Source organism: Pithys albifrons, chromosome 3 (assembly GCF_047495875.1).
Source record: "Pithys albifrons albifrons isolate INPA30051 chromosome 3, PitAlb_v1, whole genome shotgun sequence".
In the NCBI taxonomy this organism is placed as follows: domain Eukaryota; kingdom Metazoa; phylum Chordata; class Aves; order Passeriformes; family Thamnophilidae; genus Pithys; species Pithys albifrons.
Window position 1 is genome coordinate 761,049 of NC_092460.1, and position 17,194 is coordinate 778,242.

At 49.4% G+C, this 17,194-nt stretch overlaps 1 protein-coding gene across 2 annotated transcripts in view; it reads left to right on the forward strand.

Moving 5' to 3' along the window:
• Positions 1-5,494: 5,494 nt before the first annotated feature.
• Positions 5,495-17,194, forward strand: part of RAD18 (RAD18 E3 ubiquitin protein ligase) — a 34,654-nt gene continuing 22,954 nt past the window's right edge. Inside the window, exons 1-6 of one of the 2 annotated variants that reach the window (XM_071550182.1) lie at positions 5,495-5,666; positions 6,139-6,220; positions 7,502-7,563; positions 9,136-9,206; positions 13,890-14,233; positions 16,266-16,365. In XM_071550182.1, coding sequence (XP_071406283.1) covers positions 5,607-5,666; positions 6,139-6,220; positions 7,502-7,563; positions 9,136-9,206; positions 13,890-14,233; positions 16,266-16,365 — 719 coding nt within the window. In that variant the 5' untranslated portion in view covers positions 5,495-5,606. The remainder of the gene's footprint in view (positions 5,667-6,138; positions 6,221-7,501; positions 7,564-9,135; positions 9,207-13,889; positions 14,234-16,265; positions 16,366-17,194) is intronic. The other variant, XM_071550181.1, reaches the window with a different exon arrangement.

Here is a 17,194-nt window from a genome sequence, read left to right on the forward strand (position 1 = left end):
TGAGCAAGGCACAGCTTTGGACTTGCAAATGTGTCTGGTTCTATTTAATGAAGATAAATATATTAATTAAGATACCCAGCTGCCTGGGGCACTCAGGAAATTAGATGAGCATGAGCTTGGCTGGGAGCTGGTGCAGATCCTTCTGCTGCTTTTCCAGGGAGCTCATGTGGTCTCTGAGGTGGTGATGGCACAGGATGGGCAGCGAGGGCCCTGTGCCACCTGCCAGCTCCCCCAGGGAGGGGCTTGGCCAATGCTGGTCACCAGCCCAAGCCTTCCTACACTGCTCAAAGCAGACAGGCTCGTTTACCCCCATGATGTGTCTCACCTGGCAAGAAATAACTGTCCTTGATAGTGTTACCCACCCCTATGTGGTGCTGTTGCTGAACACTGATGAAATTTGTCTTGAATTTCAGTCTTTAAACTGTCATCACATCCATTTTTTCGTCCTCTTTATAAAAGCTGTCTTTAAAATAATACTTTTAGCAATGACTGGGCAAGTGCTGAAGCTGGCAGAGCCCCACCATGCAATGGAGCAGTGCCAGGCTCGAGGGGCTGTGGCAATGGCTGAGGGTGAGGAGGCTCTCAAGAAGGCTCCAGAGTGACATGAAGTCTTTTTCTTAAAAGAAAGAAAAAAATTAAGTCTTATGTAAGTGAAAACATCTCCTAGTGCATGACTAATGCCTTCCCTCCTCCCCGGTGTGGCAACTGAAGTCCATGGGAATTATATAAATGATTATTTCCTGTAAAAAGTTACACATTGTTTCTAGGGCTTTTGGGGAACAAGTGTCACATTCAGCCACCCTTCCCTGCCCCTGTTTGCTCCTGACCCTGCTGGTCTGTGGCCCCACTGCATGGCCACTCTGAGCCCACAGCAGCAGAGCCCCAGCCCATTGTCCCAGGCCCAGCTGGTGCCAGGGTGGGTTTATTCCTGCCAAAGTCAACTTCACTGGAACAATTGCCCGTGTTTTAAGGCAGAGGTTATTGATGTGCAGTGCTGACAGCTGAATTGGTTGAGTGCTGGGGTGTGCCCAGGGTGGTGGCCTCCAGTGGCACTGGCTGTGCACTCCAGACCGCCCTGCCTGGCATGGGGGTGCCAGCGCCTTTCCCAGGACAGGGCTGATGGCAGCAAGTGCAGTGACAGAGCCCAGAGTCCACATCCCTCTGGTTTGAGGATGTGTATTGGCGGGGCCTAGAAAATTCTGTGGGGGCTGCTCTGTCTGAGAAGAACAAGGAAATATTTTACAGACCCCACAGCCAAACTGGCCCCTGACACGGTTTCCTTCCAGCAGAACTGCCCCATTCTGGCACTGCTGCTCTGCAGCATCTCTCTGACTTTGCTCACTCGTGCACTTCTTGGTTCCAAGTTAAAGCTCGGGTGGGTCAGGTGCCCCCTGCCCAGCCCAGGGCTCTGACCTCCCCTGTGTCCCAGTGGCAGTGCTGCTGCTGCCAGTCTGCCCAGTACTGCCCTGTGGGAAACTGGGCTAAGCCACTTCTATGCTGAATTTTTAATAGTATGTCTTGCTTGAATTTTGTTCTAGTTTCCTTGTGTGAATTGATCTCTCGGTTCTGGACTCTTTGGGTCTGTGTCTTGGTTAAAGCAGGAGGAGCTGGGCCCAGAAGAGGTGACTGCTCCTGGCAGCTGGAGGGATGCAGAGCATCCTTCTGGCTTCCAAATCCTGCACCAGGACACGCTCCGGGTTTCTGCTTTCCGTGGTCTGGGCCATTAACTGCTGCCAGCATTACTAATGGGCTTCTGCTTTTAGCCTGAGTGCTGCAGGCTGCTGCTCCGAGGTGGAAATCATGGAGTCAATTAGGTAATTACCTGGTGTTTCAGCTGCCAACACACAGGGGTTTGTTTTTTACCACTGGCGTCAATGCTGACACGCGTCTCACCCTCCCCGTGGGTCTGGGGGGTGAGGATGGACGTGGGAGAGCAGAGCACCTCGTGCCCCCGAGCTCACCCATCCTGAGCCATGGTGGGGCTGTGCTGGCCACAGGAGGGAGAAGCCCCGAGGCAGGTGCCACAGCAGGTCCCGGGTTTCCCCTCCCTGGGTTCCTGGTGCCTGGGCAGCGCTGCACGACCAGAGCATGGCAGGGCCCTGGGACAGGGCAGGAATTCGGGAAGGTTTCAGAACTCCAGGTAGTAGAGTCTGCTTTGGAAGCATCAGTCAGAGCCTGCTTTCTAGCAGGTCTCAGCCTTTCCTGGGGCTTGGATGCCAATTGCAGGCTCTTTTTGCTGGTACTGGTTCTCAAGAGCACACCCTTGCATTTCTGTAAGCAGCTGAATTAATCCAGTTCAGCTTTTTGGGAGGGGGGCAGAGAAAGGAGCCCAGTCTGAGAATCAAGCAGGCAAAGACAGACTCCAAGCCACAGAGCTGGCACTGGAATATGCTGCTGGAGACAATCCAAGAGGATGGAAGGTATTACAGACCTGCCACTGCATCTAACCGTGCACAGCTTGTCAGTGCGGGAGTTGTTATACTGCAGGAACTCAGAGTGAGATTACTCATGATTTTCATAACATTTATTGGACCAGCATCACTGTCTGCATGTGCAAAACAACATCTCTCTGACGTCAGCAAGCATTGCTGTGGCAGAAAGCCAAACCCAGCAAAGGCCAATTCACCCATGGCTCATTCCTGAAATGTGTCCCTGTCTGGGGTCAGGGCTGTGCTGGTTCATCTGCCACCCTCTCTCCCTGTGCTGTCTGTCCAGCAGCCACTGCCATTTGATTCTGTCCTCAGGTCAGGCCCAACTAGATCAGCATTGGTTTACTATGAAATGTCCAGAGTCATTTTACTCACGGTGTCTGTTTCAAAGAACTCCAGGAGAAAGTTTAAATATTTCTGGCTCTTTTGGCCACTAATTCTCATAATGTTTTCATAGAAGCTTCCATGCTGCTCTGTAGAACTGTAACATGTTTTTCACTGATTTATGTTGGCCTAAAAACATTGCAGTAGACTAAACAGAAGAAATTATATTGTTTGTGCTTCCAGGGCATTTCTGTGTGAAATGACCAGATATTCACGGAGCTGTGGCACAGCTACAGCAGCCAAGGTTGGGTGGGGGGTTCCTGCCAGCACCACCACGCTGGGCTGATAAATACACTTCAGCACATGGGCTGGGAGCATTTTGGCTACTGAAAGGCTGTTGGCATTTCCCTGGAAGGCAGGGCCAGAGACTGTGGGCATCACTGGCTTGCCAAGGAAGTGGCTGTGGGGGGTGGGATCATCATTAAACCAGAGGCTTTAGCCAAAAACCAATGACACAGAGGGAAAGCAGCCCCTCTGAATCCACCCCTGCACTGTGGGCTTTGGATATTGCAGTGAATTATTACACATGTGCAGAAATGCATCAGGCACTGCAGGGCTGGTGGGGGAATCAGTGAGAGGTGTGCAGGGCTTGGCTGCTGGTTGGGGTTAAACCTCAACAATGTGGTTCTTTTTGTTCTAAAAGCCTCAACATCAGACTAAATTTGGTCCTGTAGAAATCAATAAATGGCTGCCAACTTTAACACAAGGGCAGAGCAAGGTCAATGATAAATGTTTTGGGGCAATCTTACCCATGGTTTTAGGCTCTTTGCCTCTCCAGCTGGGAATGACATGATGAGAAACTTTCCACTGCTTTAAACATTAAGGAATCTCTGAAAATACTTAACAACAATTAAAATGTTCTCTGGTTTGAGGTTTGATTTTTTTTTTGAAGTACAGTATGTTCTTCCACAGATTTTCATCCAATCTTCGTCTTGGTGTCCCAGAGGTTTCTTTATGTGGTGCATTTGTACATCTGTAATTAAGAATGTCCAGGGACACACAGACATGTGAGGGACACTTGGTGGAATGCTGGTTTTTAGTTTTAAGATCAGTATTTGAAGGGCAGCTGAGGATGAGCCATTTTTCTGTTGGAGCACAGAGAAAAAAACCAGCTGTGCCTGTGGCACTGAGCACCAAGGGGGAACACTCTTTACATGATTAAGTTGTGCACAGCCAGATGGGAACTGTGTAAAACTCCATGTAAATATTTTCTTTGTCTCAACAGACCATATGAAAATTAGTTGCTTTTGGGAATTTTTTGTGTCAGGCTACTCCACCTCCCACTCTGCTTTTCCACACGTTTCTGTGCTAACAGAACAGGGCAACAAGCTTATGGAAATGCACTTGGGACTTCTTGATATTTTACTTTAAATATTTCAGGAGCTAGGGAGGAGGGGAAATGTTTGGTGTTCTGTGTATAATAACAAGTTGTAACTTGGTCGTTCAGCAAAATAAACCAGTTTAGTATTGCTACACCAAAGCCCAAAGTGCCAATAAAAGAGTGGGAAGCCTTCCTAGAGATGAGGACAAGTGTCCTCACCCAGCAGGACTCCGTGGGTTGGATCTGCTCCCTGGGACCCATCATGCTCCCCCAGCTCCAGCTGAGCAAAGCTTTGCCTGGCCAAGGCCTTGGGCAGAGTCCCAGGGCTGGAGGGTGTGAGAGGCTTCCTGGTGCTGCTCCTGTGGTGGGAGAGCCCCTGGGACTGCATCCCAATGGGAAAGAGCCCACGGGACTCAGGAAAGAGCCCCCGGGACTGCATCCCAATGGGAAAGAGCCCCCAGGACTGCATCCCAATGGGAAGAGCCCACGGGACTGCATCCCAATGGGAAAGAGCCCACGGGACTGCATCCCAATGGGAAAGAGCCCCCAGGACTGCATCCCAATGGGAAGAGCCCACAGGACTGCATCCCAATGGGAAAGAGCCCCCGGGACTCAGGAAAGAGCCCCCGGGACTGCATCCCAATGGGAAAGAGCCCCCAGGACTGCATCCCAATGGGAAAGAGCCCCCAGATAAGGGCTCTGCGCCACAGCCTGGGGGGATCATCTGACCACACAGCCCAAGGAGGTGGATGCTCTCCAGCCTCAGCATCGTCCAGGGTTCAGGTGAGAGCACAGGTATTCCAAGTTTTTTTGTGTTTTTTTTTTAATATGGTGCTTTTAGAGTGGAAATAATTTAAATTGCATTTTTATTCAGTAGTGGTCTGTGTGGATGGGGCTCGGCTGTAAACTCACGGCTGTTTGCTCTTCATCAGTCCACAATAAAAAATAAACACGTTTCTGCAGGAATGAACCTGCCCCCCTGTGCCTGTTCCGGGGGGGCTGAGTTAATTCCCACCCAAGAAGTGCATGTCTGATACAGATGTGGGAGCCTGCACCGAGAGCTGCCACGTGTGTATGGGCAGGTCCCGGTCCCGCCAGTTCCCGGTCCCAGTCCCGCCAGTTCCCGGTCCCTCTCCCGCCAGTTCCCTCTCCCGCCAGTTCCCGGTCCCTCTCCCGCCAGTTCCCTCTCCCGCCAGTTCCCGGTCCCAGTCCCGCCAGTTCCCGGTCCCGCCAGTTCCCGGTCCCTCTCCCGCTAGTTCCTGGTCCCTCTCCCGCCAGCTCCCGTTCCCGCCAACTCCCGTTCCCAGCAGTTCCCGTTCCCGCCAGTTTCCGTTCCCAGCAGTTCCCGGTCCCGCCAGTTCCCGGAAGCGCCGCCGGAAGCGCGCGCGGAGCTGAGCGGGCGGGACCGGAGCCCGCCGCGCCGGTGAGCGGGAACGGGAACTGGGAACGGGAACGGGCCGGGGAGCGAGGCCATGGCCCTGCCGCTGTCTCTGCCAGAGCCGCCCTGGCCGCCGAGCTTGGCCCCGCTGAAGGTGCGTGCGGCGGGGTGGGATGCCGGGGTGGGATGCAGGGATGGGATACCGGGGCGGGATGCCGGGGTGGGATGCCGGGATGGGATGCCGGGGCGGGATGCCGGGGTGGGATGCCGGGATGGGATGCCGGGGTGGGATGTCGGGCCGGGATGCCGGGGTGGGATGCCGGGGTGGGATACCGGGGCGGGATGCCGGGGCGGGATGCCGGGATGGGATGCCGGGATGGGATGCAGGGATGGCGGGCGGGGGCTGCGGGGCGGTCGCGGAGCGCATCCCGGCGCTGTCAGTGGGTCTGCCCTCGCCCCACGCACCCCATTTCCCTTGAGCGGCCCCTTCTCACAGCGAATCCCCCGTGTCGGGATATCCCCACTCGGTACCGCTCCCCGTGTCGGGATAGCCCCGCTCAGTACTGCTTCCGTGTCGGGACATGCCCGTGTCGGGATACCCGCTCCCGGTGCCGCTCTCCCCGCAGGACGTGGATAACTTGCTGCGCTGTGGGATTTGCTTCGACTACTTCAGCATCGCGGTGATCATCCCGCAGTGCTCGCACAACTGTGAGTGAGTCCGGCGGGGCGGGGGACGGGGGACGGGGGACGGGGCCAGCCCGGCCCCTCGGGGTGACAGTCCAGTGTGAAGTGTAAGGAAAGGCGGAGTGAGCTGGGATTGCTCAGCCTGAACAGAGAAGGCTTCGGGGTGACATAATTGCAGCTGTCCAGTGCCTGAGGGAGGCACAGGAAGGATGGAGAGAGTCTGTTCCCAAGGGTGTGGAGGAACAGGACACAGGGAATGGCTTCCACTGCCAGAGGGCAGGGTTAGGGGGGATACTGGGAAGGAATTCTTCCCTGTGAGAGTGGGCAGGCCCTGGCACAGGTGCCCAGAGAAGCTGTGGCTGCCCCAGCCCTGGGAGTGTCCCAGGCCAGGTTGGACAGGGCTAGGAGCACCCTGGGCTGGTGGGAGGTGTCCCTGCCCATGGCTGGGCTGGGCTGGGCTTTGAGGTCCCTTCCAGCCCAAACCAGTCTGTGATTTTATAATTAATGCTCCTGCTGCTTTTCAGACCCATTCCCAGAGGGTCTATGAAATATAAATCTGCTTCAGGAGCTGCTGCTGAGTGTGTTAAGAGCTGAGACTCTGACCCATAATGATCTAGTGAGTGAACGTCTGTTCTGCTGAAGAGTGATGAGACTTTTTAAATCTTTAAGTGGCTGTGAAAGCTCATGGATAAGTTGACACAGTAGAACCGTTTCAGAAATTTACTGTGACAACATGAAGCTTATGGCACGTTTCAGCAGAGTCTGGGGAGCCATCCTGGGATGGTGACACGAGTTGCTTTCCCTGGGAAACATTAAGCTGTCTCTCAGCCTTTCTGTGCTGGCTCCCATTCTTTTTAGCCTTTTCCTTCACTGATGGGTTGGTGTTGTTTTGGAAAGGGGCAGAAGAGCCTGGGAAAAAGATGGGATAGAGTGTCTGGGACTGCGGGAAGATGACAGGGATGCAACATTAGTCCTGTCAAACACCCAGCATGGTGGGGAGTGAGCAGAGCACTCACAGCCTGAGTGGTGGTGGCTGGCTGAGGTTTTCTTGTCTTGCACGGGGAAACAAACAGAAACAAACATCTTTTGACAAAGGACTGACTTTAGATGTTGAAACATGTTTTTATAAAACATGGATTTTTTTTTGCTACAAAGATAGTTCCAGGGAAGGATGGTGTGTTTTCAGCATTGGTCCCTTCTGGAATAGGTTGCACATATTGTACAATATGAAAATACACAAGTAAGGACATGGAACTGCCTTGGTAAGAATATCTTCTTCAAAATGATGTATTTCCTTTTTTCCAGATTGTTCCCTTTGTATCCGCAAGTTTTTGTCCTACAAAACTCAGTGTCCAACATGCTGTGTGGTAAGTGTGGGGTTTTTTCCTCAGCTTGTTTTTTGTTTATTTTTGGCAAGTCTCGAGAGCTTTTCCCTTTGGACTTTGCTAAATAATTCTGACCACATATTGCCTCCTTTCCTTTTGGTGAGCAGCTCTTGGGGAAGAGGGATGCTCTTGCAGCTGGAATCCTGTTCCACAGGTGGTACAGGAGTGCATGGAGCATCGAGCCTGGGGTTTGGCTCAGGGCTGGGCATATGTCACAAACCATTTAATATTAATTTGTTAGAATACACCATCATTTAAACCAGGAGTGCTGAAACTCAGGCACTTACATTTTCCCTGTTTGAGTGGCCTCCCTTCAGCTCCTGAGGAGTCTTTAAAATGTTCACAAACCTCCTAGTGCTGAAAGTGGCTGGCACAGCCTTTTTGGGCATGAGGGGGTCTGTTCTGCCCTGGCAGGGGCAGCTGGCACAGCCCATGAGGGGAGTCTGTTCTTCACTGAGGGGCAGCTGGCACAGCCTTTTTGGGCATGGGGGGGTCTGTTCTGCAGTGAGAGGGGCAGCTGGCACAGCCTTTTTGGGCATGAGGGGGTCTGTTCTGCAGTGAGAGGGGCAGCTGGCACAGCCTTTTTGGGCATGAGGGGGTCTGTTCTGCACTGGCAGGGGCAGCAGTGCCAGAGCAGGAGGCTGAATGTGCCCAGTGCTGGAGGCAGGTTTTGGCTGCCCTGCAGGGGGTTGGTTTTAACATCTCACTCAAAGCCCTTTTTTGATTAAAGAACAAGGAGTGCAGTTTTTTCTAAGCATTAATCTGCCTTTTCCCCTAAAGCCAATTGGGCTTTATCAACCTCCTGAAAGTGGCCAAAAACAATAACTCAAAAAGGTGAATGGTGCTTCAGGAATATTGGCAAAGTAGGGGTAATTTTGGTCTGTGTTCTAAAGCATGAAACAGATGAGACTTTTCAAGGCTGGGAAATGGATCTGGTGGCTTTGCCAGTTTTTAAACATCCAAACAAGTGCAGACTGCTGGGTGGAGTATATTTTACTACTCCCTGCTTGAAATTCACAGGTATTGGTATGAGAAAAACAAATAAAAGCTTTGTTAAAAAGAAGGGCAGGAAGACAAAAATCAGAAATGGTTTAAAAAGAATGAATTGAATGCACAAAGTCACCTCATATTTCACCTTTTCATTCCATAATCAGAAGATTAACGTTTCCCTTCATCAGTTTTCATGCTCTGTTGCTGGACGTTCTTGTCACCTTCATAAAGTCCTCAATCTGGTTTTCAAAATAATTAGACCTGTGCTGCAATAAGCCATTGCTGGAGCCTGGGTGCACAGGGCTTTGTTCCTTTAGCTTTATGCTTCATTTTTATCTATCACCCTTAATTTTCCAGACTTACAGTTCTCACACATTTATTTTAATATGACATATTTTTCAGCAAAAAGCATCTTCATAGCACTTTAGTGGGGGTGGTTGAGGCATTGAGCCCAGAAGCAAGTTATTGATCTCTTGAACGTTTTCTGGGCACTTGTTTTCACTGCATTTGGATATTTGTTTGGGAGTTTTTTTGCTTTTTTTTCCTTTCTTTCTTTTCCAATAGGCAGTCTCAGAGTCTGACCTGAGAAACAACCGGGCATTAGATGACCTCGTGAAGAGCTTTAATTCTGCAAGGTATTAATGTAATTTTATGGCTACTCTCTGTGGTTGGGCAGCTGGAAAGGTGTGACTGACTGTGTGTGACCAGGCTTGGAGTCCTTGCAAACGAGGGATGTGAGGACTGAGCAAAAAAACCTGTGGTGTCACAGAAACGTTGTCAAAGATGAATGTTGACACTTTTGAAGAAATCCTGCAGTGTTCTGGCTGAAGGTTCTGCCCACTCAGGGAGCTGGGGAGGCTCTACAAGCTGATTTTGGTCCTGCTTCTGGTTAACAGCCCTGTAAGTTACAGTCTCTTCCAGTGTGTATCCAGCAGATATGTCAGCATTCTATGGGAAAGAGAATGGTAATAAAAATTTTCTTCTAAGATATTACATCTGTGTGCAGGGGGAGTTCTGAACAGAAAGATTTTGTCCAGTGGTTTCCATCAACTTGTAAGAGAATTCTCTTGATGTCATTGGCTGGGAAAAACTTAGGTATTGAGGGCCACAAATATGAGTTTTCCTGGGTGAGAGCAGTAATGGAGTGCTGTGCTTTCTCCTAGATTTCTTAGTTACTTTCCTGTTTAATTAGTTTTTTCATTTCATCCCTTTAAAAGACAGGAACAACAGAATAAGTGTGACTTGGGAGGTTCTTACACAGTAGGTGCATGAGGCTCCTGGTATTATCTGTTTTCTTTTGATGAGAAGCAGCTCAGCCATTTGCTGAGGATTCTGTGGCTATTCAGGTGTCTTTGGTTGACAAATGCACTCTCTGTTTTTTCTCTGAAATTAACCTGGAGCTGGAATTCAGTGACACTTGGCTTCCTAAGTGACAGGAAGCAGAGTTCAGCTGATGGCTTTGTTCTGGGAGAGGATTTTTCTGTGATGAAGACCATACAATATGGAGAGATCTATTCTTCTGTATGACCACTGCTAGATTGAATTGATTTATTTGAATAATATAAATCCTAGAGGTCCTTTGTTTTAGCTTGAACTCTGTCTTTGGTGCTTCCTAGTGATAAATGGATTACTATTTTTTTTGGTAATGTCTAATTTTGTAGGGAACAAGTAGTGCTGACTTGGATCCATTATGATATTGAATCTTAACTGTTATTTTTTTGGCTGCTTTAATGGATTGGTATAAATCTTACCAGTGAGAGTAGTTTAATAATCTTTCCTTTTGTGACTTGGAGTTCAGTCAATTTGTCACACAGATCAGCAGGATGGTGGTGCCCTGTGCCCTGCTGTGTTTGGGTGGGATGGAGCCAGCAGGGCTTGCTCTGGAGCAGGCTGGGAAAGGCCCACAGTGAAGGCTCTCCAGTAACTGCTTTAAAGAGACAAACTCCTCAGAGCAGTGCAGATAATGAGTCAGGTGCTGGGCACCCCCTGGCCCAGCCTCTCCCTGGTTTGCTCTGCCCATGTCCTGGGCTGAGGGACATGGAGAGCAGTATGAGGATGAGTGTCATTAAATCATGACCCCATTGCTGTTTCTGCCCTGGTCATGTTGGTACAGGACAAATCCTGTGTCCCCCTTCCTTCCCCATCTGCTTCGTTTCCCCTCAGCCCTCCCCAGAACAAACCCAAGGGTTGAAGAGCTCAGCACATTTCAAAGGTCAAGTCTGTCCCGACTTGACTTGAGCCTGGGGTGGTTTAGTGTTTATGAAAATTAGGCCTTAAATCTTCCCAGCATTTCACAAAGTGCAAACCCATTTCTTGAGTCAGGCCTGGAGGGGAAGAAAATGGTAATGTTGGTGGTAGGTGGAGTGCAGGCTGTGCTCCAAGGTCAGCGTGTGCAGGGGATGGAACCATTCCAGCCAGGGCCAGTGCTGACCCATCCATCCTCTGCACTGAGCACTCTGTGCCCCAGTGATGCAGGATGGGCTGCTGGGGGTGTCTTTGGGGTGACAGGGGCAATGCTGCTCCCTCCCCAAACAGGGGGGGACTCTCCTGTTTGCCACTGAAAGTGGAGGTGTCCTGTCCTGTTATAGCCCCTCAGTGTTTTATCCAGTCCTGCCCAGGCTGGAATGGGTGTGAATGGACACTGCCCTGTGGGAGAGGAACACCCAGCCTTGGGGTGGGGGGCAGGAGTTCATGGGGGGCATTGCCATGAGCAGTTTTGTTTTCCCTCACCTGCCTGTTGTCTGGAATGGAATTCCTGGTTCTGGACAGGTCAGGAGAGAAAGATGAGGAACAGTATTTGGGCCAGCTGTCCTCTGTGAACTTCTATCAGTTGTAGTGAGGCCAGTGTCTTCAGAAATAAGTGTAAAGTTTTGTGTGAAGTGTAAAGAATTAATTTTGTTGTCCTCTGATAAAGAGATTGTTTTGATAAAATGTGTAAGTTTCTGCAGTGAACCCATAACAACGCCCTTGTTAGAAAATTTAGCAATAGAGGTTAGAGTTACACTTGCACAAGTAGAAAAGTAGTACTTGCTGACAAGGATCTCTGCTTTTCTTCATGCATAGGAAAGAAAAGTATGTTTTTACTTTCAAGTTTCTATCTTAGTTTCCTAATCGGGGCTCCTTGACAGGTTGTGATTCACAGGAACAAACACATCGACTCTGGGTGCCCAGAGAGCAGGTCCTGTCATTGCTGAGACACTGATTAAACCTCCAGCAGGAATGCAGAAGGAATTTCAAGGAGATGCATTGCCTTTAGTGCAGTTAGGACTGTCCTGTGTGAGCTGTTTCTAGGAAGATTCACAGCTCCAGCTCTTTCCTGGAATTTATTTATATGGAAGCACTAAATTCCCAATGGCTTGGCTTCATTGCTGCTTTGACAGGGGAGGAGTAATGGGAATCTGGTTCCTGATGAAGGACACTGAAATATTTTTCGTGGGTCTTACAGATCCAAAGGAAAAATTGCAGCAAGTTGTTTGTGCTGTTATTGAAGCAGAGGGAGGGTGCTGGGCTGGGGGGAGTGTTCAGAAACCATTTATGGTTAAACAAAAGCCAGGTGGATCCCTGTCCTGACCTGACCCAGCAGCTGAGGAGGATGGTTGGATGGGAGGGTTTGGGTTCTGGTTATAACACTTGATTGGGCTCTCTGGCACCTGGGTAGCTCCCCTCAGCCTTGAAAGGGGAGGGTGCTGCTCCTGCCTGTGCACTCAGCTTTGTCAGCTGTTACCCTTGTGCCAGGAAGGTAAAATGTGTCTGCTCAGACCTCTCAGAACTGACAGCAGTCCGTTCAGTTCTTGGGAGTATCAGACATGATGCTGAAGACCACCCAAAGGGCAGAGCTTCTTGAAAATTTGCCATAGAATCAGTTCCCAGGTGAGCTGGGCAGGCTGCTGATGGCAGAGGTTGGACTTCTCCATCATTCCATGCTTTTTCTGGGCTCTCTGAATGGTGGGTGAGTCTTCCAGTCTGGCCATGCCTGTCCAGATCTCTGTGATTAACCAGAAATTTGAGTCATTTGCTCCGGGGCTGAGGGAGCTGTAGCAGATGATAAAGTGCTGTGGGAGTGCCCAGGGCTGTGCCAGGAGCATCTGCTGTGCCCCAGCTCTGCCATCCATGGGGTGGCACCACTAGATGTCATCACCCAGCCAGGGAAGCTGCTCACAGGCCCAAAATTCCCCATTCTGGGAAAATCCAGGCTGGGACTGCTCCTCTCTCCTACTTTGCATTCAGTACTAGTGTTTTCTGTATTTTCCCACCAAACAAAAGAGTGTGTTTTGGCAAAAAAGTTTTCAAGTTCTCATCCTTGTGTTCTTTCCACTGATTCTGTGCCAAGATCAGATCCCTTCAGAAAGTCTATATCTTTCAATACCAGGAAAAGCTCCCTAGGATTATTTGTAGACCAGTGGTGTATTTAAAGCAACCTTTGTTACCAAGTTTTTATTAGGATAGATTGTGTACTGTTTTTCCAGTTTCTCTGTTTTAGACCAGATTGGATTTTATTGAGCCAACTGCTATTAAGGAATCTGAAGTGTCTGTTCAGATTTCTCTGTCCTGGCTGCCTTCATGCAAATACAACACCCAGCCTGTGAAGTGAGCTGGTTCTCCTTGAGCAGTGTGTCCTGGGCCCTGGGGCTTCAGGGGAGGGCTCTAAGAATGAATTCTGTGGTGTGCACATTCTCTAGGAACATCACTCACAGTCTCCTCCTTTTAAAGGAATGGGAATTATTCCTGCTGTTATTTAGTGTTCTCCAGTTAAAAACCTAGCAGGTTGAGGAGCCACAGCTGTGCTGCTTTCCCAGACTTTGTCCCCTCAGCTGCAGTGAACTGTGTCACAGCAGAGCTGTAGAGCTGTGGCATTTGGCTACAGAGCACGTGCTGGCTGAGCAATGGAATGGCAGTGGTGCTGCTGAGTCCTTGGCTCCAGGAGCCTCTGTCACAGCTGGGTGACACCTCATTCGAGGTGCTCTTGCATGAAAATGGTCTTCTGCTGTCAGGGGAAAGCTCTTGGGTCTCTACTGTGTTCCATGGGATGTTTGAGAGGCATTCATTGTGTTTGCAAAAAGCAGTTTATTTAGTTTGGAACCAGGGAGATGGTGCTTGGGTTCTGAAGATGGTGTTGAGGTCCTGCAGAGCGTGGTGAGGCTTGGCTGGCTCCTGCTCCAGGTTCCCATGGGGTGGGCAATTCCTGGGGCTGTGTGTGAGCAAGGGGGAGAGGGAGGAAGGAATGGGGCAAACCTCCATCTGTTTGCACTGTTTACCCTCCCCAAGCCACGCAGCCCTGGGCAGTGTGGGTGACTGTGCTCTCTGCTGGGTGCCCGCAGGCAGCGGCTGTGCCAGCTGGCGCTGGAGGCTCCGGCCCCTCCGGCCCCTCCGGCCCACGGGCGTCCGGCGGCCGAGAGCAGCTCTCCTGGCTCCCAGCCACAGTCCAGAGAGGGGCCACTGATGGACAGTTTCCTGAGAAAGGACAAAGTCTGCCCCTCAACAGAGGCAGGTGGCCTGGCAGGGACTGGCCAGGGGACTGTGAAAAGTGAGGAACACCCCGACCTCCCCGGCACTGCTGCAGAGACTGGTGATCCAGACAAGGAACGGGGCTCACAGGACCGCCCTGAGGGCACCAGGAGTCATGAAAAGCCTTCTACATCTGTGGTAAAAGGAGTCAAGAAAGGTAAGTTGTTTAGTGTTTGGTTATGCCCTGCTCTGTCCCCAGGGCCAGCTGTGTGTGAGGGGACCCTCAGTATGTGGCACTCGTCCCATGGCTCTGGTTCTGTTCTGTGTTGGCACATCCAACCCCGTCCCCTTGAACTGGCCCATGCCCCACTCACATCACTGCTGGTGTGGGATAGCTCTGCTCCAAGCATGTTCTTGAGGAGGCTTGGGCTGCTGCCAAGGAATTCAATGGAATTCAGCACTTATGGATTCCTTTGCTTTGAGTAACAATGCTAAAAAACAATAGTTGTGCAACAGACTTACTCATTAAAAATGAGGCAGTTTCTCGTCTCCTTCCCCCAATGACTGGACAGACACCAGCATTCATTCTGCCCTTGCATCCTTGAGCACCCAGATGTGATTTTATAACATATTTGTTACTTGAGGGGTGAGCCCAAACTCAAAATGGACATGGCAACAGTTCTGTTAATATTCCTGTTCATCCACTCTCCAAAAGAGTCATCTGCTTTATTCTTCTGTAATTCTCCAGGGTTGAGGTTAATTTATTTTGAAGCATGAAAATGCCCATTTATACTAATCAACCATACTAATCAACCACAATAAAGTGGCAGGATCCTCTTTGTCCTGACGTGCTGGCAGCCATCCTATTGACCCAGCTAAAAGCCTAAATTAAAATAAAAGACCATGTAGGAGTACAACCCTGGTCCTTATTAGTTCAAATTTATCTGTTCTTTTGTTTAACAATTTATTCAGCTGGAACTCTGAAGTTCATATTAATTCATTAACTGGGTAAATCCTGCTTAAAGATGCACCACAGCCAGGAAAGGAGCCATGGGAAACCTGTCCTGCTTTTATGCATCAGACCTGCTTGTGTTGGTGATTTAAAACTTGTATGAAAAGTTACTGCTCATTTATTTTTGAGCAATTGAAATTTTCACTTAATTCCCTTTCTATGACCTCTTTAAGTCTTTGAGCATCCTCACATGGAAATGATTTCCACAAATGCACCGTGGTTGGTCAAACAGTATAAATGAAACCCTTGCAATGAGAGAGTTTAGTCTTACTTGTTCCTGTTCTAAGAACCCAAATGTAACTTACAATACCATAATGGACTGTTCAAAACAAGTGTGTTTTGTTACTGTTCCCACTGTTTGGGGTGTTTAACCTTTGGAATGTGATGTGGTTGGGAGTCAGGAATTGCAGAGCAATATTACTGCAGGACTCTCAAATGCCACAACATTTTGCAGTGTTTTTCAGAAGTTGGTTTTTGTGTTGTTTAAATCAAAGCTACTTCCCTCACACTGATACAGAGGGGGTCAGTTAAAGACTCTCATGCTGTTCATGCAAAGTGAGCCTTTTGTTTGTGATATCACCTGGTTGCTAAAGAGGGCTGGTTTTAGTCTGTGTTTATTTACAGGCACTGTTTAGAGGTGCCTCTTGCAGAAGTGATGCCTGAGTGCCTGAGTGGGTGGGCTGTGCCATGGGGTGTTCCTGAGCCTCCAAGCCCAGGCACAGCATCCAGTTCTGTGTCAGAAATGAGGGGGGGCCTGGCTGGATCGTGGCTTTCCTGGGAGTGAACTCCTGGATTGACTCCTGAGAGAGCCACACACTGGGAACACGACGTTACCCAGAATAGCTTGTGCTATAGTGTTTTATCAAATAAAGCTGCTTCCTTCATTCAGGAGTGAACTACTGCAAAAGTGGAAAGCAGGGAAATCTGCTGCTGTTTCTGTTAGCCCCTGGGTTTCTGTGTGGGATGTGTTAGTCTAGGTTTTATTAGAGGTTTTGTTCCATCTGTCTGCAGGGAAGACGAGAGCCACTCTCATTACAGAGAGGGAATTCAGTGCTCTGGAATGACAAGGAAAGCTGAAAGGGAAGATTCTGGACAGACATGCCAGATGTTTCAAAACAAGAATTTAGAATTCTGGATTTTCATTTTCTTCAAGCAGCACTTAGTTTCTCAGATGGAAACATTTGCTTTTTGCTGTTACACTGTCCACATTAGTGAGTTTCTTCTGCCTTGCTTTCAGTGGAATGTCCTGTTTGTGAGGTTGCTATTCCAGAGCAATACATAAACAAACATCTGGACAGCTGCTTATTCAGAGAGGAGAAGAAGGACAGCCTGCGAAGGTAAGAGCAGCTTCCAGGGGTTCCACGTGCTGTGGCTGGGTTTGGGCACTGCTGAAAGAACTGTTACTTGCTGGGCTATAATAGCAGTGGGCTGTGTTTGTGTCTGGCTTACCTGCTGTACAGAGCACTGTGAAACACTGTGGGCATTGTCCCCTCTCCAGAAAGCATCTGGATTGCCTGCAGAATTCCTTTGGGGCTCTTAGTGGCAAGGAAACACTGGCCAATACTTCAAAGGATCCAGCCCAGGGAGCAGCCCTTGGTCTGTGCATTACCCTTGTCACCCTTCTGCTCCCTGGCATTAACATTCCCTTCAGGTAACACTGACTCCCATTTTTCCCTTGGTGAATGAATCACTTCCCTCAGCTGAGAGCCAAGAGACATTTGCTTCAATAGCTGTCAGGTTAAAGAATAAAGATTGCCCCTTTCTGTCCCCACTGTGGGGCTTCTCAAGCTTCCTGAAGATCTCGATTGTGTCAGATTGATGCATTCCTTTGGCTTTGTGCCCCTGCCCTGCATTGGTCACGGGCACCACGTTCACACCAGAAATGGAGATTGCAGTTTGTTTTACTTAGAGCAGAAATTTAGGCCGTTATTTTTTCTGCCTGATCACACTGAAGAACTAGGGGAGACTTGTACTGCAATGCTTGTTTTTCCAATTCCTCTGGATCTTGAATTAGAAAGTAATTTTATGTTAAAGTTCTTGTTTTGCCCAGTCTTCCTTAAAGTGCATTATATAAGCTAAAGGACTTTGAAGATGAAAAAATGATAAATTAATACTGAAATCTGGTGTTACACTCTAATTTTCATTTGGGATGTTTTTCTGCTTTCT